Genomic DNA, 25,124 nt, shown 5'->3' on the forward strand with positions numbered 1-25,124 from the left:
TTTACAAACCTGGAACAAAAAACCTTAAAATTTGTATGGAGACACAAAAGACCCTGAATAGCCAAAGCAGTCTTGAGGGGGAAAAAAACGGAGCTGGAGGAAACAGGCTCCCTGACTTCAGACTATACTACAAAGCTACAGTAATCAAGACAGTATGGTAGTGGCACAGAAACAGAAATATAGATCAGTGGAACAGGATAGAAAGCCCAGAGATAAATCCACGCACAAATGGTCACCTTATCTTTGATAAAGGAGGCAAGAATATACAATGGAGAAAAGACAGCCTCTTCAATAAGTGGTACTGGGCAAACTGGACAACTATATGTAAAAGAATGAAATTAGAACACTCCCTAACACCATACACAAAAATCAATGGAACAGGATAGAAAGCCCAGAGATAAATCCACGCACAAATGGTCACCTTATCTTTGATAAAGGAGGCAAGAATATACAATGGAGAAAAGACAGCCTCTTCGATAAGTGGTGCTGGGCAAACTGGACAACTACATGTAAAAGAATGAAATTAGAACACTCCCTAACACCATACACAAAAATAAACTCAAAATGGATTAAATTCCTAAATGTAAGGCCAGACACTATAAAACTCTTAGAGGAAAACATAGGAGGAATACTCTTTGACATAAACCACAGCAAGATCTTTTTTGACCCACCTCCCAGAGTAATGGAAATAAAAACAAAAATAAACAACCAGGACCTAATGAAACTTAGTTTCTTTTGTTGTGCAAAAGCTTTTATAAACAAGATGAAAAGACAGCCCTCAGAATGGAAGAAAATATTTGCAATATTGTCCACGAATCAATGGACAAAGGATTAATCTCCAGAATATATAAACAGCTCATGCAGCTCAATATTAAAACAAACAACCCAGTCAAAAAATGGGCAGAAGACCTAAGTGACATTTCTCCAAAGAAGACATACAGATGGCCAAGAGGCATATGACAAGCTTCTCAGCATCACTGATTATTAGAGAAATGCAAATCAAAACTACAATGAGATATCACCTCACACCAGTTAGAATAGGCATCATCAGAAAATCTGCAAACAACAGATGCTGGAGAGGGTGTGGAGAAAAGGGAACCCTCTTGCACTGTTGGTGGGAATGTAAATTGATACAGCCACTATAGAGAACAGTATGGAGTTTCCTTAAAAAACTAAAAGTAGAATTACCGCATGGCGCAGCAATCTCACTACTGGGCATATACCCAGAGAAAACCATAATTCAAAAAAACACATGCACCCCAGTGTTCATTGCAGCACTATTTACAGTAGCCAGATCATGGAAGCAACCTAAATGCCCATAGACAGACGAATGGATAAAGAAGATGTGGTACCTATATACAATGGAATATTACTTAGCCATAAAAGGGAATGAAATTGGGTCATTTGTAGAGACGTGGATGGATCTAGAGACTGTCATACAGAGTGAAGTAAGTCAAAAAGAGAAAAACAAATATCGTGTATTAACTCATATATGTGGAACCTAGAAAAATGGTACAGATGAACCGGTTTTCAGGGCAGAAATAAGAGACACAGATGTAGAGAACAAACGTATGGACACCAAGGGGTGAAAGTGGCAGGGGTGGTGGTGGTGGTGGGATGAATTGGGAGATTGGAATTGACATATATACACTAATATGTATAAAATAGATAACTAATAAGAACCTGCTATATATAAAATTCAAAAAAAATTATATTGATTACATGTTGAATGACAATATTTTGGGTATAAAAGGTTAAATTAAAAAAATACTCTCTGCTTTGGTAATAAGTAACTATCTTAAGTCATATTTGTACGTGGGTATGTATGTGTGTGTGGATGATTGACCTGTACCTGCTTAGGCTCTGTGCTTTTGCTCAGTTAAGAACAATGAGTTCATAAACTTCAGACAGATACACTGCTTACCCTCTGAAGAACGTAAGGATGGCTCATAGCTTATCAGTCTTTACTTTTAAACGAACCCCGGAGGGGGTACAAATGGGAAAGTGAACATAGTCGAAACAGGCAGCAGCCACTTATTCAGAATTGCTGGAATAACTATCCTGACTGCCACTCTGATCCCCCCCCCAAAGTGTCTTTTTGTCTTCTACCATGCATGTGTCAGTCATGTACATAGCTCATAAGCAGTTGGCAAGCACAGGAATGATATTTCTGTATAATACAGAAGTTTTGTAAATGTGCTTTCCCCGTACCACGTTAGTGTTTATAAGTGGTTAGTGGCAGGCCTTCACGATAGAAAGCCTTGGTGATACATGAGGACCTTAAGGAAAAACTGGCTTATCAGTTAGTGGCTTATCTCAGAATAGCATGCACAGTCATCAGTGTAAAGATGGAATCTGGGTCTTGGCCACTGACCTAATGGGGGGTGATTTTGTTCCCCTGGGGACATTTGTCAAGGTCTTCCAACATTTTTTTTTTATCACAACTGGGAGAGTGCTCCTGGCATCACTGAGTGGGGGCCAGACAGGCCTTCACAACAAAGCATTATCTGGCCAAGTATCAGTGGTGCCAGAGTTGAAAAAGGATGAGTAGGTGGCTGGAGAGTGAGTGTGTGTGATAAGCACAGTGAGAAGGAGAACTAATTGTGCATCTTCCTCATTGAGAAGTCAATAGTGATGCCTAAAACTGGGAGGAAAAATCAGTAAAAGCAATACAAACATGTTATTTTGATATTTGGAAGTGAACACGAAAAGAATCAGCTAAAAATGTTGAAAGTTGTTAACTTCTAGGAACGGGGGGGGGGGTTAATTAGTTTAATTATTTGTTTTAATTAGCCAGGTATCATTAGTTGATGTTCTTTATTAAATGTATATTCAATTTCAAATAAATAAAACCTTTGAACTATGTTAAAGATACTGAATTTCAGAGAAGTGTCATACCGAAAGTCACACAGCTAGATTTGACCTCACACCTGAAACCTTAATTAACGTGGGGAAGTAAGATCCCGCAAGCCACGTGGTGTGGCCAAAAAAATGTACATAGTATATATGCTCTAGTGCATCTGATACCAACATTTAATTATACGAACGCCATGAGTTCCCTGAGGCTAGGATCTACATTGGATTCGATTTAGTGATCTCCAGGATGATGAGTCTTAGATGTGTGGGGAATTATAACAACTTGACTGCCTACTCACTACCGAGAAACTCAGGAAGAGAAGAAATAAGCCCAAGGCTTGGGTTTGGTTATGTTAAAAAAAAAAATAACTCTAACAGTCCTTGGCGTTCTGTTTCTTCTTAAATATGCTCTTCTGGTATAGTCTTATCCAATCCCATAGTTTCAGTGAATACATATTTTGATGACTTCCGGAATATATCGATAGATCGTATTTCTTCAGTTTCACACTAGTACATCCATCTAATTTCCATTTGAATGTTCCACAGGTATCTCAAACTCTGTGTCTAAAACTGAAACTCCAAACCTGCTTTCCTTCTTTGTTTCCCAAATCAGTAAACAACCCCATCCGGTCAGAAACTTCCCCCATCCTGGCAGAAACTTCGGTTACGTTTGCTCCTCTGTCTTCGTCCCCAGAGCCGCTCAGTTACCAGCTAACCCATATTCTACTGCCTACCCTCTCCCGGCGCTGTCTCCAGCACCACACCCTCGACGTGCCCGCCCTCCCCTCTTGCCCAAACTGCCCCCCAGCCTCCTGGCCTGTCTGTACCCCGGCCTTCCTGAGCACCGGAGACGGCTGTGCCATCAGAGCAGTCTTTCTTGAGCACAAACCTGATCGTGTCACTCCTGCTTCTCTTAGCTCAGCGCTGTGCTGCGTTCGGGACTGAATCAACAATGCTCTTAGTTCCTTGAGCGCCGTCGGATACCGTGGTCCCTGTACTAAAATGTTACAGCTAGCAGGATGTCCTTCACAGTGTATGCACCTGTGTTATTTTGACTGTGTTTTTGCATTTTTATTTTATTGACTCCAGAGAGCTAATGTGTCTTTTCATGGGATGGAGTCATATACTGTGTGGTACCTTGTGACGGACTTTCACATATCATAACTGTTTTCAAGGTGCATCCAAGTCATAGCATATATCTTTACTGCACTTAACTTTTATTGCCAAATAATATTCCATTGTATGGATAACACCACATTGTTACTTCTCCTTTTTGGTTACTGTGACTAGTGTTGCTGTGAACACTTTGTGCAAGTCTTTGTGTGGACATATGTCTTCATTTTTGCATTGTTGGTAACTTTGAGGAGTTGCCCCTGTGTTCCCAGGCAGTAGCACCATTTTACATGGCCACCAGCTCCTGAGGAGGTTCCAGTGTTTCCACACCTCTGTTAATGCTTGTCATCATCTCTTTTTTCATTACAGCCATCCTAGTGGGTGTGAATGGGTATGTGGTGGTATTGATTTGTATTTCTTTGATGATTAATGATAAGCATCTTTTTATGTGCTTATTGGGCATTTGTATATACATTAATTTTTTTCAGTGTTAATAATTTAAAATAAAATTGTAATCTATTTTTCCTCAGATGATGGAAACAAACTCAAAAAAAGTGCTAGCATCAGAAAACAGAAAAAGGAATGCTGTTAGAGAAGAAAATGAAAGAGAATTGTATGGGTCATTGAATATACTTTTGGAAAAAATAGAAAGAATACCAGTGAAAAAGGAAAAGACTTCAGAACTACAAGTTTCAGCAGAATGTAGCCAAGATACACCATTGGTCCAACAGGATGTGAATTTACCTCCTTCTGTGTCAACCATAGCTGATAAATTTCAAGAGCAACTGGAAGAGAAACAAGCAGAAGACTCCATTATACCAGCTGTGCTTTCTGCAGATCCGGGTACATGGCCCCGAATTTTGAGTATTAAAGAAAGGGACACTCTAGTTGAAAATGATCCACCTCAAGTGAGAAATTTTAACTTTCCAAAGGACAGTACAGGGAGGAAGTTTTCAGAAACTTACTATACAAGAATTCTTCCAAATGGTGAAAAAACCACTAGATCCTGGTTACTTTATTCGACCTCAAAAGATTCTGTGTTTTGTCTATATTGCAAACTCTTTGGGGAAGGAAAAAATCAACTAAAGAATGAGAATGGTTGCAAAGATTGGCAGCATTTATCACATATTCTTAGCAAACATGAGGAGAGTGAAATGCACATCAACAATAGTGTTAAATATTCAAAATTAAAATCTGATTTGAAAAAAAGTAAAACTGTGGAACACAGATTACAGGAGAACATGGGAAAGGAGGGCGTGAAGCTGTTGTACACCTTAGACCTGATCTGACATGATGAGGTCGCACACTTACTCAGGCCTGTACCCTGACAGTTGGTGCCTCTGTGCTGAGGCTCCCAGACGGAGTGATTCATCAGCTCATTAGCAATAAGTATCATAGCAAGTAACTAGTGAAGATGGTTTCTGCTCCAGATTCTAAAGCTAATTGGATTTGTAGTGATTAATGCCGATTTCAGTGAAGGCAATTGTTGATCTTTTCAGTTTTTCAATTCACACCTTTTAAAACGGGCACTTCAGGGCTTCCCTGGTGGCGCAGTGGTTGAGAGTCCGCCTGCCGATGCAGGGCACCAGGGTTCGTGCCCCGGTCCGGGAGGATCCCACATGCCGCGGAGCGGCTGGGCCCGTGAGCCATGGCCGCTGAGCCTGCACGTTGGAGCCTGTGCTCCGCAGCGGGAGAGGCCACAACAGTGAGAGGCCCGCGGACCGCAAAAAAATAAATAAATAAATAAATAATAAACTGGGCACTTCAGGGCTGACATTTGACTGGTGTGGCTAATACTCTGAAAGAGGGAGGGAGGGAAAGACTTGAATTTATCAGTACCAGTGGAACAAGGTGCTTAGGTGGACAAGCGTTGTTGTTCAGAGAGAGACGGGATCTGAGACTGCCGCTTTCTGCCGTTAAACCAAATACTTACGGTTCATTTCATTTGGGCAAAATGTTATTTTATTATTTGAGCAAAGCAGCATCATTTGTCATGTTAAATAGATTAAAGTGATGAATTTTGTGTTTTATTGGTTTTGTTTTAACTTAATTTGTAAATGTTTTAGCTTTTATTGTCATGTAAAAACTATAAGCATAAAGAGTGTATACCTATTTTTATGTTGGTACAAATATAAGAAATATTAAAATAAAAATATAGTAAGTTAACCTTTTTGTGTTGTGGCATTTTTTTCTTTTCATCTGAAAGAAAAATACACTTACGAAAATTAAGGGTGTCAGTTTTTTCAGTTGGTTAATCAGTGTTCCCTTCACCATGTATTGACTAATTCTCCCTTTGTTTCTGGTTTCTGACAGCAGTTCTGTTGTGTATCCCATCCTTACATACACTTGTTTCAAGGCTTTTCCTGTGAGCGGTGCCTGAGCAGATCGAGATGCGTCCTTGGTAGGGCCAACACGGGAGCGCTTGCAGACTCTCTAGGCGAGGCCAGCGCAGAAAAGTGTTTGGGGAATAACCAGGAAGATCATTCTCATTAGTTTATAACCGTTTTGTTTTCTGACAGCTGGACCATTTCAGCCTTTCATATTTGGGTCTGAATGGGGCTCTGGGGTGTTTCCAAAATCCAGCCTCCTCTAGAGGCCTGTGGGGACACTGAGCATATCCAGTTCTGAAGTCCCTCTGCAAATGGTTCCTGTGCCTGTTATTCCATGAACACTTACCTGTTAATCAAATGACAGATTTGTTATGTGATTGTCTTAGATAGACGCTTGTGTATCTGAGCAAACTAATGAAATCCACCAGTGGCTACTTTATCCATTGAGAAGACAAAATTAGATCCTCAACTTTTAACTTCTTTCATTTCTTCAGCATACTGCAGGCACACCTATGAGGCACGTGGTAATGAGTTAAATGTGAAAAATTCAAAAGATGTAGGTGCTGGGTTTATCCGTGTTCACTGTAAATTTCTTTCAACTTTTTGATGTGTATGAAATTTTTCATAATGAGATGTTGAAGAAAAAGTCAACTGTAAATTCAGAAGATGATAAAAGTAAATCTCTCTAGCCTGGTGAATCATTTAGTTTCTTTTTCCTCATCTAGCTCTTTTTTTCACATTGTAAAATTAGTATGGACTCACCTGAAAGAAGGAAGCAAGAAAACAGTAAGTGAAAGTCCTGCTTACCGTCCCCCACTCACCTGCTGCAGGATTTGTCACCTCTGATCTGGACATACCCAAGGTCTGTTTCCATCATTTTAATTTCACTGAGAAAAGGCATTAGAAAAAAATTATCTCCTGCTACAAATTTAATATCAAAAATTAGGAAGGGCAATTCAGAATAACAGCCCTCAAGAAGTGGCAAGTTATTGGTTTTGTCATCTCACAGAGCACAACTGAATTTTTTTCATAAACCTCAGATTTTCAAAATTGCTGTATTTAAGACTCTTACATTGGGGCTTCCCTGGTGGCGCAGTGGTTAAGAATCCACCTGCCAGTGCAGGGGACACGGGTTCAACCCCTGGTCCAGGAAGATCCCACATGCTGCGGAGCAACTAAGCCCGTGCGCCACAACTAGTGAGCCTGCGTGCCTATAGCCTGTGCTCCACACCAAGAGAAGCCACCACTATGAGAAGCCCACACACAGCAACAAAAAGTAGCCCCCGCTCCCCACAACTAGAGAAAGCCCGCATGCAGCAATGAAGACCCAACACAGCCAAAAAAAAATAAAATAAATAAATTATTAAAAAATAAAGAATTAAAAAAAAGACTCTTACCTTGAGCCATTTTCTTCCTGTGATCCCCTGTCCCTCCCTTACTCAGTACTGTAGTCAAGTAAGAGTTGCTAATAGCCACTGTGTATGTATAAGTTATAGTTCGCTGTACAGGATGGAGAAGTGAATGAGTAATTGGAGCAAAGAGCTCAGTCAAGTTTGGTGGAGGGAGTGACGCTGTATTATTTTAGGTCGTATCACTTCTGTTTCAAAGCCCTGAAGTTCCCCGTTGCTTTCAGGTTGAAACTCCAGCTCCTTGGCATCAGCGGTAGGCCATAGGGAAAGAGGTGGTGGGTAAAGACAACGTGAAGTACAAAATTTGAGAAGTGGAGCATATCTCTTATAATGTTGAACTATAAAGTGTGACCACGTTAGGATGAAATTAAGAATTTGAGAAGTTAACTAGAGTTGAAAGGATAATCTGAGCCACATACACAAGTCTTTGTTTTTGAGAAAGTGAGAAGTTAGTTTGGGAAAACAGTGGTGTGATATTCTGCACTAGAGAAGGTGTTCAAAAGCTTATGACTGGTTTTTTTTTAAGCAGCTCAGTTGTGGGTTTTTTTTTTTTTCCTGGCCACGTCGCACAGCATGAGGGATCTTAGTTCCCCAACCAGGGGTCGAACCCATGCCCCCTGCAGTGGAAGCATGGAGTCTTAACCACTGGACCACCAGGGAAGTCCCAGCAGCTGAGCTTTTAAGCTTGGAGAGTAGATGGTTATGCATCACTGCCCTGGAAGTCACATTTGGAGTGAAGAGCAGTTATTCCAGTTCACGCCTACAGATACAGAGCAAGGGAAACCTGAAACCCGGGAAATGCGAGAAACAGCTCACTCACGCGTGTTAAAAAGACTTTCATAAGTCATGTGCTTACAAATTAATAGAACTGTAAACCTCCAGTTTACCAAACCGAACTCGGGTCGCCCGCCCGAGGCACAGCAGTCAATCCACTGACCCGGCTTGTGGGGAAGGAAAGTAGCATTTACTTGCAAGGCACCAGCAAGGAGACCTGGCAGCCAACCCTCGAAGGCCCCGAATGACCTGGTGGCTTCAGGGTAAGGGTTTTTAAAGACTAAAATTAGGGTAAGAGTCTTAAGTGTGTGATCAGCTCATGGTTCTTCTGATTGGTTGGGTCTTAACACAGATTTCTGTCAGTCTGGCTCCAGTTTGCCTGGGTCTCTGACTTTGTTAAGCAGTTTGCATGTGGTGGAGCCCTGGTTTCTGTGAAATGACTCAAGGCTCTGCTCAGATTGTTACCTACATCCCTTGAGGAGGAACTAGAGGTCCTGCAACTGATTTATGGCTCAACTGTTGTTCAAGCTACTATTACTTGTTTCTGCATTTTCTCACTTCGCTAATTATTAGCTGCTTGAGTCTACTCTTTGGAATTCGGGGAAGGCCTAGGAGCTCAAAGCTTTTCCTACAAACGAAAGGTGGGGAACATGGAGAAGCTTATACCCAGGAAAGCGGCACAGGGTCCTACTCAGTTTCACTATTGAAACTGATCAAGGGAGGAAAAAAGAGAAAAATAACCAATATGAAGAACCACTGGAGATCCTATGGACACTAAAAACGTAAGAAAGTATTATGATCAACTTAGGTCAAAGAGTTTGACAAATTTGATGTGATAGACTAATCACTTGAGAAACAACTTACCACCTCTGTCCCAAGAAAAAATAGAAAATCTGAATGGCTTGTCTCTGTTTAAGAAATTGACTCTGAAATTACAAGCCTTATCACAAAGAAAACTGCAGACTCAGATTCCTTCTCTGGTGAAATCTTCCATAGGGAAGAGATAATACCCATCTTGAACATAAGCTCCCAGAAAATAGAAAGAAAAGGGCACGTCACAACTTGTTTTACAAGGGCAGAAACATCCTGACAAAGGTATTGAATGAATATCAAAGAAATAACAAAACCTGACAAGAATAATACAAGAAAGAAAAGTTACAGGCCATCCTCTTTCATCCATTTACTTTTTTTTGGGGGGGGGGGTGGCATGGGAATCTTAGTTCCCCTGCCAGGGATTGAACCCTGGCCCACGGCAGTGAGAGTGCTGAGTCCTAACCACTGGACCACCAGGGAAGTCCCCAAACTCCTATTTGCGTAAGGATACTAAGTCATATCAGATTGGGGCCCGCCTAATGAAGGCATTTAAACTTAACTACCTCCTTAAAATATCATCTCCAAGTGCAGTTGCATTCTGAGGTCCTTGGGGTCAGGACTTTAACATGCAGGGGGTTTCGAGAGGACACACCAGCTTTCGCCTTGGCACAAGGACACTTACTATTGGGACCCAGCAGCCTCGAACAGCTTCACCTGTAATTCCTTCCTACCCATCCCTCCAGGGACTTGGCTTTCTAAACTTCCTGTTTCCCCGAGAGGCAGACCCTGTCACGACTCCAGGTTTTGTGTAAGTCGTCTCTCTACCTGGTTTGACCTTCCTCGCCTCCCTTATTTTTGTTTGCATGTTTATTTGCGAGCAGAACCCGGCTATGTGTTCATAACTGATAAGTTTCAGAAAACGACTTAGGTATCCTTATCTGAAATCCACAAATTCCCCTCAAGAAATAAGGTAACTGGCAGTGCTGAGAGGCTTTGGGGAGGTCCGTAGCTCTCAATCTTGGTTACATCACGTGAGATCATCTAGGCACCGTCGACAGGCGGAAGGCATGACCAAGAACTGCAGGCTTGCAGGCCAAGAGCTTCTTCCCGTATCAGTGCTGGTGTGGCCTGCGTTTTCACTCTCCGCAGATTCGTATTACATTCTTTAACTGAAGAATGACTGCATCTCTTTGTGTTCTTCCGCTAAATAGCTCCAATCAAAGTTTAAAAACTCTATGGTCAGGGCTTCCCTGGTGGCGCAGTGGTTGAGAGTCCGCCTGCCGATGCAGGGGACACGGGTTCGTGCCCCGGTCCGGGAAGATCCCACATGCCGCGGAGCGGCTGGGCCCGTGAGCCATGGTCGCTGAGCCTGCACGTCCGAGCCTGTGCTCCGCAACGGGAGAGGCCACAACAGTGAGAGGCCCGCGTACCGCAAAAACAAACAAACAAACAAAAACTCTATGGTCCTGCATCCTCCTCCTTCTGTGGGTGAAACTCTGCTTATCCGTAAGTTGCGGGCTTCCCTGGTGGCCCAGAGTGTCACTCCCTTTGCAGAGAAGGACGCTGTCTGGTCAGGGCCTCCGAGTGCCTCCGCAAGGCGGTGCCGCGCCTGCTGTGGGCACGTGGAGGCTTTCACAGGGGAGGGTCCGAGGGGTCAGGCTCCCGCGGGGTTCTCGGGGCGAGTGCGCACCCCACCCTGGAAGCCTCGGCCCTGATCCAGCCTCTGCGCCGCCGCCCATCACGCAGATGGGGCTCCAGGAGCCGGGCCCAGGTGCATCGCCCCTCCTCCTGGCACCTCTCCTCCGGGGCCGCAGGGCGCGGTTGCTGGCGCACAGACCGCGGGCCGAGCCCCGCCTGTGGGTGGTGGGGGCGGAGGAGGTGGGGACGCTGGGGGGCGCCTGCGGGAGCGGGGAGAGAACACGGGGCCCGTGCCTGCCGCCTTATCGAACTGTGACCTTAAAACAACTCCGGGGCTTCCCTGGCGGCGCAGCGGTTAAGAATCTGCCTGCCAGTGCAGGGGACGCAGGTTTGAGCCTTGGTCCGGGAAGATCCCACATGCCGCAGAGCAGCTAAGCCCGTGCGCCACAACTACTGAGCCTGCACTCTAGAGCCCGCGGGCCACAACTACTGAGCCCACGTGCCACAACTACTGAAGGCCGCAAGCCACAACTACTGAGCCCGCGTGCCACAACTACTGAAGCCCACGCATCTACAGCCCGTGCTCCGCAACAAGAGAAGCCACCGCAGTGAGACGCCTGCGCACCGCAACGAAGACCCAACACAGCCAAAAATAAATAAATAAATAAATAAATAAATAAATAATAAAAATAAAACAACAACAAAAGCAAAACCAAAAGGTCCTCCAAAACTGAAAAGCAATGAAACAAGGAGGGAGGTCAGGGGGGAAGAGAAGAGAATATCCAAGAACTGTGGAAGTGTAAATGCAAGTCATGGGAACACCAGAGGAAGAAGAAAGAAAGGAACAGGAGAAATATTTGAAACAATAATGACTGAGAATTTCCCAAATTAATGTCAGATACTAAACCACAGATCCACGAAGCTCAGAGAGCAGGATAAACACAAAAACAAGCTACACGTGGGCATGTCGTGTTCAAACGACAGAAAATTAAAGGAAAAATTCCTGAAAGAAGCCAGAGAAAGAAAACACCTTACCAATAGAGGAACAAAGATTATAATTACATTTGACTTCTCCTCAGAAACAAGGCAAACAAGAGAGAGTGGAGTGAAATATTCAAAGTGTTGAGGAAAAAAAACACCATTGTAGAATTCTGTTCCCTGCAATCTTATCCTTCAAAAGCAAAGGAAAAATAAAGACTTTTTCAGACAAAGATAAATTGAGGGAATTTGTTGCTAGTGAATCTGCTTTATAAGAAATGTTGAAAGGTGTGCTTTACAGAGAAAGAAAATAATATATGTCAGATACTCAGATTTATATAAAGAAAGTAAGAGCACTGGAGAAGGAATGTGAATATAAAATAAAAACTTTTATTTTTCTTATTCTTAATTGATCTAACAGATAACTTTGTTCAAGATAATAATAGAAACAATATATTAAATTATACGTATATAGGCTTGTATATGGATGAAATGAATGACTGAAATGATACAAGGGATGAGAGGGAGGAATCAGGATTATTTTACTATTACAAAATACACTACCTGTGAAGTTATCAGTGTTATTTGAAAGTGGTCTTGGATTAGTTGTAAATAAATGTATATTGCAAACTGTAGGGCAACCACTTAAAAAAGTAGAAAAATAAGTACAACTGATATGCTAAGAAGGAGAGAAAATTAAATTATAAAATGCTTAGTTAAGACCACAGAAGGCAGAAAGTGTGGTCTACAAAAATAGGAGCATAATAAACCATAATGGAAAAGAATGAAAATGAATGTATTATATGTATAATTAAGTCATATTGCTGTACAGCAGTAATTAACATAACATTGTAAATCAGCTATATTTCAATTAAAAAGTATAAATATAGGAGCAAAGAACTAGGGCGACAAATGGAAAATGATAAAAAATATGGTATATATTAATCAAACTATATCAGTAATCACTTTGAACATCATTGATATAAGTGCACCAATTAAAAGACAGAGATTACCAATTAAAAGACAGCGTTGATCAAAAAACAAGACCCAATTCTATGTTGTGTATAAGGAACCCACTTTAAATATAAAGGCATAGGGACTTCCCTGGTGGTCCCGTGGTAAAGAATCTGCCTTACACTGCAGGGGACGCAGGTTTGATCCCTGGTCGGGGAACTAAGATCCCACATACCGTGGGGCAACTAAGCCCGTGCGCCACAACTACTGAGCTCGTGTGCCTCAACTAGAGAGTCTGCGTGCAGCAAACTACAGAGCTCACGTGCTCTGGAGCCTGCGCACCATAAGTAGAGAGAAGCCTGTATGCCACAACAAAGAGCCCGTGCACCGCAAGGGAAGATCCCATATGCCTCAGTGAAGATCCCGTGTGCTGCAACTAAGACCAGATGCAGCCAAAAATAAAATAAATAAATGTAAAAAAATAAATCTTTAAAAAAATGTATAAAGGCATATATAGATTAAAAGTAAATGGAGGGGGGAGATTTCCCTGGCAGTCCAGTGGTTAAGACTCCATGCTGTCAATGCAGGGGGCTCGGGTTCTATCCCTGGTCAGGGAACTAAGACCCCACAAGTCGCGTGGTATGGCCAAAAAAAAAAAAAAGTAAATGGATGATTTCAGGATACAAGGTTAATACACAAAAGTCAGTAATGTTTTTACACACCAGCAATGAACATGTGGAATTTGAAATTACAAACACAATACCACTTACATTGCCACCCAAAACAAATGAATACTTAGATATAAATGTAACAATTTATCTACAAGATCTATATGAGGAAAACTACAAATCTCTTATTTATTTATTTATTTTTTGCAGTACTCGGGCCTCTCACTGTTGTGGCCTCTCCCGTTGCGGAGCACAGGCTCCGGACGCGCAGGCTCAGCAGCCATGGCTCACGGGCCCAGCCGCTCCGCGGCATGTGGGATCCTCCCGGACCGGGGCACGAACCCGTGTCCCCTGCATCGGCAGGCGGACTCTCAACCACTGCGCCACCAGGGAAGCCCTAAGAGGGGATTTTTGACCATTCATTCATTGTAACAGGAGGGAAGGCAGCGCATGTGGCTACATATGGAATTAGGTTGGTTGATTTGGTGTGGATAGTGAGCCAATTTTATTTACTGTGCCTTTTTTTTCGGTGAAATTAATAAATTTGACAATATCAGCTGTGAGTGAGGTGGGGAGGATCTCAGTTCCCCAACCAGGGATTGACCCCGGGGCCACGGCAATGAAAGCGTGGAGTCCTAAGCACTGGTCTGCCAGGGAAGTCCCAAGACGTACTTTTATCTTTCCAAAAATTTCTCTGTATCTCTACTTAGTCAACCCCTCCCTACCTCCCAGCTCCTGGCAACCACTGATCTGTGTTCTGTAGCTAGTTTTCCAGAATGTCATATATTCGGTATGTAGGCTTTGAGTCACATTATTGCATCTATCAGGAGTTTAGTCCTTTTTACTGCTGAATATATTCTATTACGTGAATGTACCACTGTTAGACTATCCACCAGTTGGACATTTGGGTTGTTTCCAGTTTTCGTTGATTACAGATAAAGCCGTATGAACATTTTCATACAGGTTTTTGAGTGAACACAAGTTTTCATTTCAGTTGGATGAATAGGAGAGGGATTGCTGTTCTAAATCAAGCATTTGTTTAAGTTCACGAGAAACTGAACGGTTTTGTAAAGTGACTGTGAATTCATTTCTTTTTAATACCCAATGAAGACCTACCACGTGCCAGGAGCGGTACTGGACAGAACTGAGTAGTTTGGCCGACTCAGATTATGGCTTGAAGATCTTAAAATATTTGCCATCTGGCGCTTTGCAGAAAACGTTTGATGACCCTGTCCTAGGGTGTGGTCCATAGGTGTTCACGGAGTCCTTCTCTGAGGTGAATAATCAACATCACAATTATTTTATAGAATTGGATTTTTCATTAGGAAATATAATAAAAGCTTGCTCTTGAAAAGGGCAGAAATGTGTTTTTACTTGTTTCAATTACTGGGAAATACCTCGTCATTCAACGCTATGTATAAATCTGCAAGTTTTCACTTTCTGCTGTCATTGAAAATTGAGCTGGGCATCTAAGAGAATGTGGACATTTCCCGAATCACTGCGTTTTCACACACTGCTGCAACTTCCAACATCACTGTCTCCTACGGTGCTAGGGATCTGCCTTCCTCTCAGCCCTGGGAAGGCTGCGAACAGGGACGCGCGCACAACGGTGCGCATGCGCGCGCCACCATGGTGCCGTGGGCGCAGCAGTACGCAGGCGCGTTGGCCCCGGCGCGGCTTCGGCGGAGGGGCGGGGCTTCTGCGGCGTCTCTCCCTCCCACCGCGGCTGTGGCGGCGCCATCTTGGGCGAGCGGCCGGGGCGTGAGTGCGGGCGGCGAGCTGGCGGCGTACCCGAGCGCGTCCTTCCCGACCCGGGTTCCGTGCGCGGACATCGACACGCAGGTCGAGCTCTAGGCCGGGTCCGGGGGGGCACGCGCTGAGATGATGCTGAGAGGAAACCTGAAGCAAGTGCGCATCGAGAAGAATCCGGCGCGCCTCCGCGCTCTAGAGTCGGCGGCCGGCGAGGGCGAGCCGGCGGCCATGGCGCTCGCCCTTACCGGCGAGCCGCCCGCGCCCGCCGTGCCCGCCGAGGACCGGCCGGCCGAGGAGGGCGGCTTCACCATCGACATCAAGAGCTTCCTCAAGCCGGGCGAGAAGACGTACACGCAGCGCTGCCGCCTCTTCGTGGGGAACCTGCCCACGGACATCACCGAGGACGACTTCAAGCGGCTGTTTGAGCGCTACGGCGAGCCCAGCGAGGTGTTCATCAACCGCGACCGCGGCTTCGGCTTCATCCGCCTGGTGAGGGGCGGCCGGGGGCGGGGCGCGGGGCCGCGAGGGCCGAGAGGTCATCCCTTCCTCCCCTCCCTTCCTCTCCCTCCCCTCCCCTTCCCTTCTTTCCCTCCCCTCCTCTCCCCTCCCCCTACTCTCCCTCCCCTCCCCTCCCCTCGTCTCCCTCCCCTCCCCTCGTCTCCCTCCCCTCCCCTCGTCTCCCTCCCCTCCCCTCGTCTCCCTCCCCTCGTCTCCCTCCCCTCCCCTCGTCTCCCTCCCCTCGTCTCCCTCCCCTCCCCTCGTCTCCCCTCCCCTCGTCTCCCCTCGTATCCCCTCCCCTCCCCTCCCCTCCCCTCGTATCCCTTCTCCTCCCCTCGTATCCCTTCTCCTCCCCTCTCCTCAGCGCGTGCCTCGTGCTTCCCACGGGGACTTACTGCTATTTTATGTCCCGCTTATACATTGTGATACTTGAATAGCACATATTTTACCCCTTTTCAGTCTAAACCTTAATGGGTTTTCCGACATCATGCATACACTGTGCCTCCCTGATTATCTTTAAAAGAAATTTGAGCGGTGAGAGTTTACACTTACAGGACAAAAGAGCTACTTTATTAGGTTTTTCTATGTGCTTTGTGTTCACAGTGTCACTTATACAGCATTAATGTAATTCGTGTTTAGATGGATTTTGTTTTCCCCAACAGAATATCTTTCTTAGAGGGAGGCCGCTTTATATAAATAAGTGGGTTTTGTGTCTTTTGTCTTTCTAGTTTGATCCTCAAATTTTATGTTCATTGCAGTTTCCCGAAGCTTTCTTTTTGGAACTTAAACTTTCAAAATCGAGTTCTCTCCGTGAGTAGACAAAGGCAGAATTTTAATATGTAGAGAAAACTGATTATAATTCAGTGACACTAGTATTAGGGAGAACATTTGAAGATCTAAATGTCTTCAAGAGAAGGGTTAGACATTTTCTTAAAATTCAAGTTTAATAATTGGCATTTTGAACATGAAATTATAAGTATGTTTAATTATCCTTTGGACATTAGAGAAACAGCCTTTCACTTGCTAAAATTATTTTTAACGTAAATCCAAAACTTATCTTAAAATAAAGGAAGTTAGGCTTTTAGGCTTCTACAATAACGTATTATAGGCAACTTTTAGTAAACTTTCCAGAAGGGTGTTATTTAACATTTTAACCATCTTTGGCCTCTGGCACCATCTTGTTCTATTTTGAAGTTGATATTCTGGAGGAAGAATGGTAAGGCTGAATTTCCCTGTTCTGGAAGCCTTATACTTAAGCCAATAAACATTTCTTTTTTGATGTGGAAAAATCTTTTTCCTTCCTAATTTTAAAGCTACTAAAAATTCTTCCTCCCTCAGTGTGTCTGCACTGTCCAATAGAATAGCCACTGGTCGTATGTGAGTGTTCAGCACTTGCAATGTGCCTATTGCGGCCGAGGAGTTGACTTTTAAATTTTATTTATTCTTAATTAATTTATTTTTGTAATTTATTTTTTTCTCAGTTTCCCCATGTTTATTTTTAATTCTTTTTCACACCCACTGTATTTTTAGTCTTAATTTAAATAGCCATATGTGGTTTGTGGCTACTGTATTGGAAAATACAGGTCCTCGCTTTTCTTTTCTTTAAAAAAATTATCTGTGGGATTATGAAATGGGGAGGTGAGAAGGGCGGCTGTTGTCTGCTCCTTTGAGATATGCTCCTAGACTCCATCACCCTAAATTTTTGTGTAGGAATGTTAAAAATTTGTCAGTTGGAAATTAGAATTTAGTTTATGAGATTTACTTCATGGATAATTTTACTGTTTAACCTGAACTCTGTGTTTAACAGGTGTATTTAAGAGCTTTAAATATTTCTGAGTTATGTATTTTTTTCTCCTTAGAAAAATCATAGTGCATACCTGATCTGAATATAAGTAATCGTATGGTGGCTGTAGTGTGTACTGGTGGTGTAGTGGCTCTAAAATAGTGGTATAATTTGATCTGATTTGTGTTTTTAGGAATTCTTTTTACTTGTTAAGTAGTTAATATTTAATTTATTTCTAGTTAATTGTAGTTTTCCAGTTAATTGATGAGGTGAGGCAACTTTTTTTTTTTTTTTTTTTTTGCGGTACGCGGGCCTCTCACTGTTGTGGCCTTTCCCATTGTGGAGCACAGGCTCCGGACGCGCAGGCTCTGCGGCCATGGCTCACGGGCCCAGCCGCTCCGCGGCATGTGGGATCCTCCCGAACCGGGGCACGAACCCGCGTCCCCTGCATCGGCAGGCGGACTCTCAACCACTGCGCCACCAGGGAAGCCCGAGGCAACATTTTTGAGATGGTGTAGGGTCAGCATTCCTTGTATGTAATGGTGGGGAAAAGAATATAAGTGGCAGCTACGCGTGAGGTTCTAACCCATACTGTTGAGTCCATGGTACATGAGCGATGAGAAACACTGTGTGTATTTTGGACACATTTTGTGGAATTTTAGACCCAGACGCTGCTTTTTAGGTTTTGGATGGTTACTGACAATTTAGATTGGACAAATTTACTGAAAAGTTGTAGTTCATTTTAAAGCAAGCTTACTGTAGTTAAAACTGTCATTAGTTTGACTGGAACTTGGTTTCTGCTTTTATTTTCCCCTACTTTTAGCTTTAGTAAACCAGATTTCTGGAGCAGTGATTCACAAAAGTGTGGTTGGTCCCTGTCCAGTAACTTCAGATCTCTTCCTAGTGTAAGCAGAAGTCCACTTAAATGATTTTCCCTGCCATTCATGCTAGCAATGCTGACCCTAAACCATCTCAAAAATTGTTAACTGGGAATTTGTTAGAAAAGCAAATTTTAGGGCCCCACCCTTGATCTACTGAATCAGAAAATTTGGGGTTGGGGCCCAGCAATTTTAGGATTTAACCACCCTTCCGTATTATTCTGATACTTGTTAAAGTTTGAGAACCATTGTTCTAATTAAAGAATTAAAATCAACTGAATTTACTTTTAGTCAGTCACTGGGGACTAAACCCCCTCCTCTAGTGCTTTTTTATGTTTAATTATGAAATGATATGTGCTTCTTATAGATCGTTGAAATATTAGAGGAGACGTAGCAGAGAATGTAATGGGCCTGCCCAGCATATAGTTTGAAGTCATCTTTTATTTCAGGGACATTCTCTTTTCTTTTTTTTCAGAGACATTCTGTTAATTACAATTCTAACATTAGCAGATCTTCCCTACCTTAGTACATTTAGTAAAGATGATCACTGTTAAACATTGTGTAATTTTTCCATAAAAATCAAATTGTACCATACACATTGTATTGTGCTTTGAGTTTTCTATTTAATGTAAACATCTTCAACATCTTTTCATGGCGCTAGATTCTTTTTAAGGACCACATTGTATTTCGCAGTATGAATGTACTGCAGGCTACTTAAGCAACTTTACTGAATGACTACAAGGATTTTTTCATTTTGCGTCAGTGTATTTCCTTATACTTATTAACTTATTAGTACTCTTGCGGTGGGGAATTTTCACCATTAGTAAACAGTGGGAGAAAAGATCTTGTGCTTTGGAAAGAGCTGTTGGAAAGTGAAAGTGGAGCCAGTGGAAATCATTAGACCCTAGTTGAAGCAGTCTCTGTCTTGGGGTAGTCACTTCAGTTTCTTTTTGTTTTTTGTATTCCTTTCAGTTAAGAACCTGTAGTTTACGTTTTATGAACAGTGATGCAGAGATACCAGCTGGAAGGCTGTATTTATGGTGTATTGATGGAGGTTGTGAATTTTGTATAGGTAGAAATAAGCATTTGTGTGTGATCTTGGGCAGGGTACTTGAACCTTTATAAGCCTGTTTCCCCATATGCGAAGGGAGGATAGTAACAAAACCCACTTCGTTAGATTGTTGGTAAGGATAATGAAAGATAGTGCACACACACGTGTGTGTATATGTGTATATATGGGGGGAGGAATGAATGGCTGGCATGTAATAACCACTTAATAAAAGTTATCTTATTGTCATTATCGGGAGCTATGAAGTAAAGAAATCTGGTTCATTTCAAATACATAATTTTAATTGACTTCACAGTTTCTTTGATACACGTTTAGAGCAGTGGTTCTCAAATGGAGTGGTTTTGCTTCCCAGGGGACATTTGGCAATGTCTGGAGACATTTTTGGTGGTCAAACTGGGGGGTGGTTCTACTAGCATAAACATCCTACAATGCACGGGACAGCCCTCCACGGTAAGAAGTATCTTGCCCCTAATGTCACTAGTGCTGAGGTTGGGGGAACCCTAATGTTAGAACCATTTAAAACCATAAAAAGTATAAACTTTGAAGGTGGACTGTGGCATTGAAAATTCCGGACAGCATAAACATTTTATTTGGCCAGAAAGTATTAAAAATTGAATTTGTTGTCAACAGTAAAAAAGTACTTGATTTAACATAAAAATGGAGATTTCTTGCTCATCCTGAAAAAAAGAAGATACGTGACATTGTCACTATGTCTGACTGAATCTGAGCAGGAGATGCCCTCTAGAAACACTTGACAGTTTTACAAAGTCCTCCAGGCTCTCTCTATTCCCCTGCCTGCAAACATACTATTATGAATAATTTCAGAGTATAGAAATGAACATTCATACACTCAGCACCTAGATTCTACAGTTAAATTTTGCTGTATTTTTTTCACATATCTGTATTTCTTATCTCCATCCGTCCATCAGTCGATGACTCTTAAACACTTCAGCATGCTTATCATTAACTAGAGTCCAATATTGTTTTTTAAGGTATTTGAAATCTACATATAATGAAATGCACAAATTTTAAGTGTATGGTTTCATGATTTTAGATCAAGATGTTATCATCACCCCATGAAATTTCCTCACGTTTCTTCCCATTCCCAGTTATATGTGTGACAGCATTTTGATTCAAGACCCTGTTCCTAAAATCTGCCTCTCAGAGTTGCTGAATTACATGACATCTTAGCTGCAAAGGACATATCCCTTGTTAGATATTCGTGAAATGTTTGCTGGTACTACTACTACTGTTACTAAGTTAAGAGTAATAAACAGAATGGCTATTTTGAGTATCTATAAAAAGGTTAGTTTCATTTGTCTTTGTAAAATTGGTTCTGTAGGTAGATTTTTGCCTAAGTGCTGTAATTTAAAGCTGTTGTGAACATTTTAGGGATTGAATAAAAAGCTATTGTGACCTTATTCATAAGAAAGTACATTGTACTTTTCTCACAAATGCGTATAAAGCCTCTTTCAGTTTTTGCTGGGAAGTTTTCACAGCACAAGAAGAACATACTTGTAGTAAGTTTACCAGTTTGTTGTTTTAGATGCCTGTTTTATACCAACTTTGAATTCTTCAAGAAGGATGTTCTCTTAACTTGTAGTTTCAGCAATGAACATATTTTCTAGTTTATAATAAGTGTATGTGCACTTTCCTGTATAATGGAGAGAACTCTTTTTTTGGGAGAGAACTCTTATAGCCCATGAATGTGTGTTTGCTTCTCTCACTGTAATGGTGAGAAATGTGTGGCCCATGAAAGTATTTCAGAAGAGGTGATTAATAACACCTGATAGTAGTTTTCTTACAGATAATATAAAAGAAATGGAAATAAAAATGGAAAGGGATTTGTCTGGCATTGGAGAGGCGGTATGCTTTATTAAGATACAAATATCAGAAACATGGAGTGTGTAGAGAACTAATATATTTTCAGTAATAGTTTCTAGTAACTGGTAATTGGTCTCAAAAAGTATTATGTGTTTCTTTTAATACATGTAGGAGATTGATAAAAGATATTACTTTGAATATTTAATAGTTGGCAATTTGTTTATGAGTAGATCATCTTTAAGTGATGACTTTTTACACGACATTGAGGTTGGAACTTTCTACTTAAAATGTTTAAAATTAATTATCTTTAAAATATTAATAAAATGCATGTGATACCATCATTGAATGACGCAAAAACAGAATGACCTTATCAGTCATTTTCTAAAGCTGCCCAGCTCTCCTCCCTAGAAACAAACCACTATTTAAAATTTTTTGTTACTGTAATTTTTAAAAGGTGATTTTTTTCTTCCTAAAAAGGAGTCCAGAACACTGGCTGAAATTGCAAAAGCAGAGCTGGACGGCACCATTCTGAAGAGCAGACCTCTCCGAATTCGTTTTGCTACACATGGAGCAGCCTTAACTGTCAAGAACCTCTCTCCGGTTGTCTCCAATGAGCTTCTGGAGCAAGCATTTTCCCAGTTTGGTCCAGTAGAGAAAGCTGTGGTTGTCGTGGATGACCGTGGTAGAGCTACAGGAAAAGGCTTTGTGGAATTTGCAGCAAAACCTCCTGCACGAAAGGCTCTGGAGAGATGTGGTGATGGGGCATTCTTGCTAACAACGTGAGTTTAAAAGTCTTGTCATTCTTCTGTACAGTTACACATGGGCTTCTCTCTGTTCTCACTTCTTTCTTTGCAGTGCATTCTGTATGTTGTCTTGGCATGTGGTAAGTAGGTGTTGAGTAAATACTCAGTGAATACAAATAGGGTATATTTATGTACCGTCAGGAGTCATACTTTATTCAGACTTCAGTGTACTGATCCGTTCTACATGAATCTCAGGAATGTTTTGTACTACAATTTTTGTTCAATTTACTGAACGTCTGTTGTGTGCAAAGCAAAATGTTACATTTAATGAATGAATGATATTTTGATCAACTTTGAAGTATAATTTACATATGTTAAAATGCACCCAATTTTGCATGTAGAGCTCAATGAGTTTTTAAAAATGTATGTATGTAGTCATGTAACCTACTACCACAGTCAAGATATAGAACATTTCCAGCATTCAACAAAAGTTCCTTTGTGTCCTTTTGCAGTTACTCCCCACCTCTTATCCCTGCCTAGACTGCTCTTGATCTTTCTGTTATTATAAATTAGTTGTCTTTTCTTGTATTTCATAGAAATGAAATCATATAGTGTGTGTTCTTTCATGTCTGATTTCTTTTGCTTAACGTGTTTATGAGATTTCATCCATATCATTGTATCAGTATTTTGTTCCTTTTTATGGCCGAGCTACAACTTTGTCCGGTGACCTGTGGGTGGATGTTCAAGTTGCTTCCAACTACTGGCCATTGTGAATAAAGCTGTTACGAACATTTGTGTACAAAGCTTCTTGTGAACATTATGCTTTCATGTGGCTTGGGTAATACTTAGGAGGAAATGACCATATGTTCAGCTTTATAGGAAACTGCCAACCTGTTTTCCAGAATGTTTGTACCTATTTACATTCCCACCAGCAGCGAATGAGAGAGTTCTAGTTGATCGTGTCCTTACCAGCACTTCGTATTTTCAGCCTTTTAGATACTCTAGTGAGTGTAGTGGTGTCTCATTGTGGTTTAAATTTTATTTTCCTAATGACCAATGATGAGCATCTTTTCATGTGCTTTTTGGCTATTTTTATGTGTTTTGTGAAATGTCTGTTGACATTTTTTGCCTGTTTTTTAATTGACTTGTTTGTCTTACATTATTAACAGATCTGGGTACAGGTCTGTATTAAGACTATTTCTCCCAGACTGTGGTTTGCTTTCTAATTTTTTAAATAGTGGTTTTCAAAGGCAGAAGTTTTTATATTTGGTGAAGTCCAGTTTATCAATTTATTTTCTTTCATGCTTTGTTCTTTTTGAATCCTTGTATGATATCTTCGCCTTTCCTCAGGTAGCAAAGCTTTCTCTTGTTTTCTTGAGAAATTTCATAGCTTTTTATTTAAACCTGTGATTCGTATTGAGTATGTTGGGAGGTAACAGTTTATTTATTTAACATAGATATCTGGGTGTTCTGGCACCATTAATTGAAAAGATTATGATTTCCCCTTTGTTACCTTTTACCTTTATCAAAAAACTGGAAAAAAAATCTGTACTCTTTTTTTCTGTTTAATTGATCAGTATGTCTATTACACCAGTACTGTACTTTCTTAATTGCCTTACCCTAAGCTTTGAAGTCAGATAGCATCATCCAGCTTTATTCCTTTTGCAAAATCGTTCTGGTTATTATCATTTCCTTGTATATCCTTACTGGTTTTAAAATCAACTTGTCAATAAAAAGGATTCTGCTGGGCCTTTTTTTTTTAAAACATCTTTATTGGAGTATAATTGCTTTACAGTGGTGTGTTAGTTTCTGTGTATAATCTGCTGGGCTTTTGATTGGAATTGCTTTGAGTTTACAGATCATTCTGGGGAACATTAACATCTTCTATCAACCTTTTCCAGTCCACGAAATGTGATGTATCTCTCCATTTACTTAAAAATATTTTAAAGTAATTATGATGGTCATTAAACCTGTTGCCATATTAACATGTCTTTCCTTTCAGTTTGCCCACAAGAAAGCTCTGGATATGCATTCTTACTTAGTCTTCAGACTGAATTTGGTGTAAAAGTTCCTTAGTTGATTACTGAATTGATTTCTTTTATCTGATACTGTGCCCACCTCTGGCACTTGTGCTGTTGATTGGGATCATTCAAATATTTTAGGATTTGGGGAATTGGATACAAAGACAGTGTAAAAAAATTGTTTCCTGGCCCCAAGGAGCTTCGTTTGGTGATTTGTAAAGCATTTTTCAGTTTGTTTTTGACAGTTAAGCATTTGTGCGAAAGCTGTTTTATAGCAGATGTAGCATGAATTACAGCTCTGCCAACTTGTTCTCTCAGGGACTTGGCTCTTGTTCCCTTTGCTTAGAGATGCTCTCTCTCCAGATCATCATGGGCCTTGCTCTTGCATTTTATTCACATTTTGCTAAGATGTTATCTCCTCAGGGAAGCTGACTGTTTTATCTTAAAATAGCCTGATGCTTTATTCTCCAATTTATTTTTCTTCATAGCACTTAGTGTTAAGTTGCATGTCTTTCTCTGCGGTAGAATATAAGCTCCACTAGGGCAGGGACTTTGTCCGGCTTAACACTATAATCCTAACATTTGTATTCTAATATTTCTTGGCCACATAGTAAGCTTGTAATAGTTATTTAAAGAGTGAAGGAAGGCAAGGACTAAAGCAGTAGGCAAGGTGTGTGGTTAGTATGTTTTTTCCACTGCAGGCTTTAATTGCTGTTTTTTAAAGTCATAGCCAGGCATTGGTAAATATTTAATTCTCACGGGTAGCTTTTAGAGTAATTTATAACAATTTTGAGGGAATGGGCAAGGTGTTGAACATTTTATGTGTCTTATTTCATGGATTTCCAGAACAACACTGGTTATTATTTGTTCCATTTTTCAGGTGAGAAAATTGGCCCAGAGATGTTAAGTAATTTGCTTAAGATTGCACAGCAGATAAATGGTGGAGTTTAGCCTGATGCCAAATCCTTTGCTTCTTTTTTTTTCTTTTAAGTAAATTTATTTATTTATGGCTGCATTGGGTCT

At 41.4% G+C, this 25,124-nt stretch overlaps 2 protein-coding genes across 6 annotated transcripts in view; both read left to right on the forward strand.

Moving 5' to 3' along the window:
• The window catches only part of ZMYM5 (zinc finger MYM-type containing 5), a 90,673-nt gene extending 84,538 nt beyond the window's left edge, over positions 1–6,135 (forward strand). For all 5 annotated transcript variants that reach the window (XM_067713854.1, XM_067713855.1, XM_067713856.1 and 2 more), the window contains one exon: positions 4,500–6,135. In XM_067713854.1, coding sequence (XP_067569955.1) covers positions 4,500–5,258 — 759 coding nt within the window. In that variant the 3' untranslated portion in view covers positions 5,259–6,135. The remainder of the gene's footprint in view (positions 1–4,499) is intronic.
• A 9,121-nt stretch (positions 6,136–15,256) lies between these two features.
• The window catches only part of PSPC1 (paraspeckle component 1), a 58,089-nt gene continuing 48,221 nt past the window's right edge, over positions 15,257–25,124 (forward strand). Inside the window, exons 1-2 of the mRNA XM_067713862.1 lie at positions 15,257–15,774; positions 21,815–22,116. Of these exons, the coding sequence (XP_067569963.1) occupies positions 15,415–15,774; positions 21,815–22,116 (662 nt within the window). The 5' untranslated portion in view covers positions 15,257–15,414. The remainder of the gene's footprint in view (positions 15,775–21,814; positions 22,117–25,124) is intronic.

Source organism: Pseudorca crassidens, chromosome 18 (assembly GCF_039906515.1).
Source record: "Pseudorca crassidens isolate mPseCra1 chromosome 18, mPseCra1.hap1, whole genome shotgun sequence".
NCBI classification, from domain to species: Eukaryota; Metazoa; Chordata; class Mammalia; order Artiodactyla; family Delphinidae; genus Pseudorca; species Pseudorca crassidens.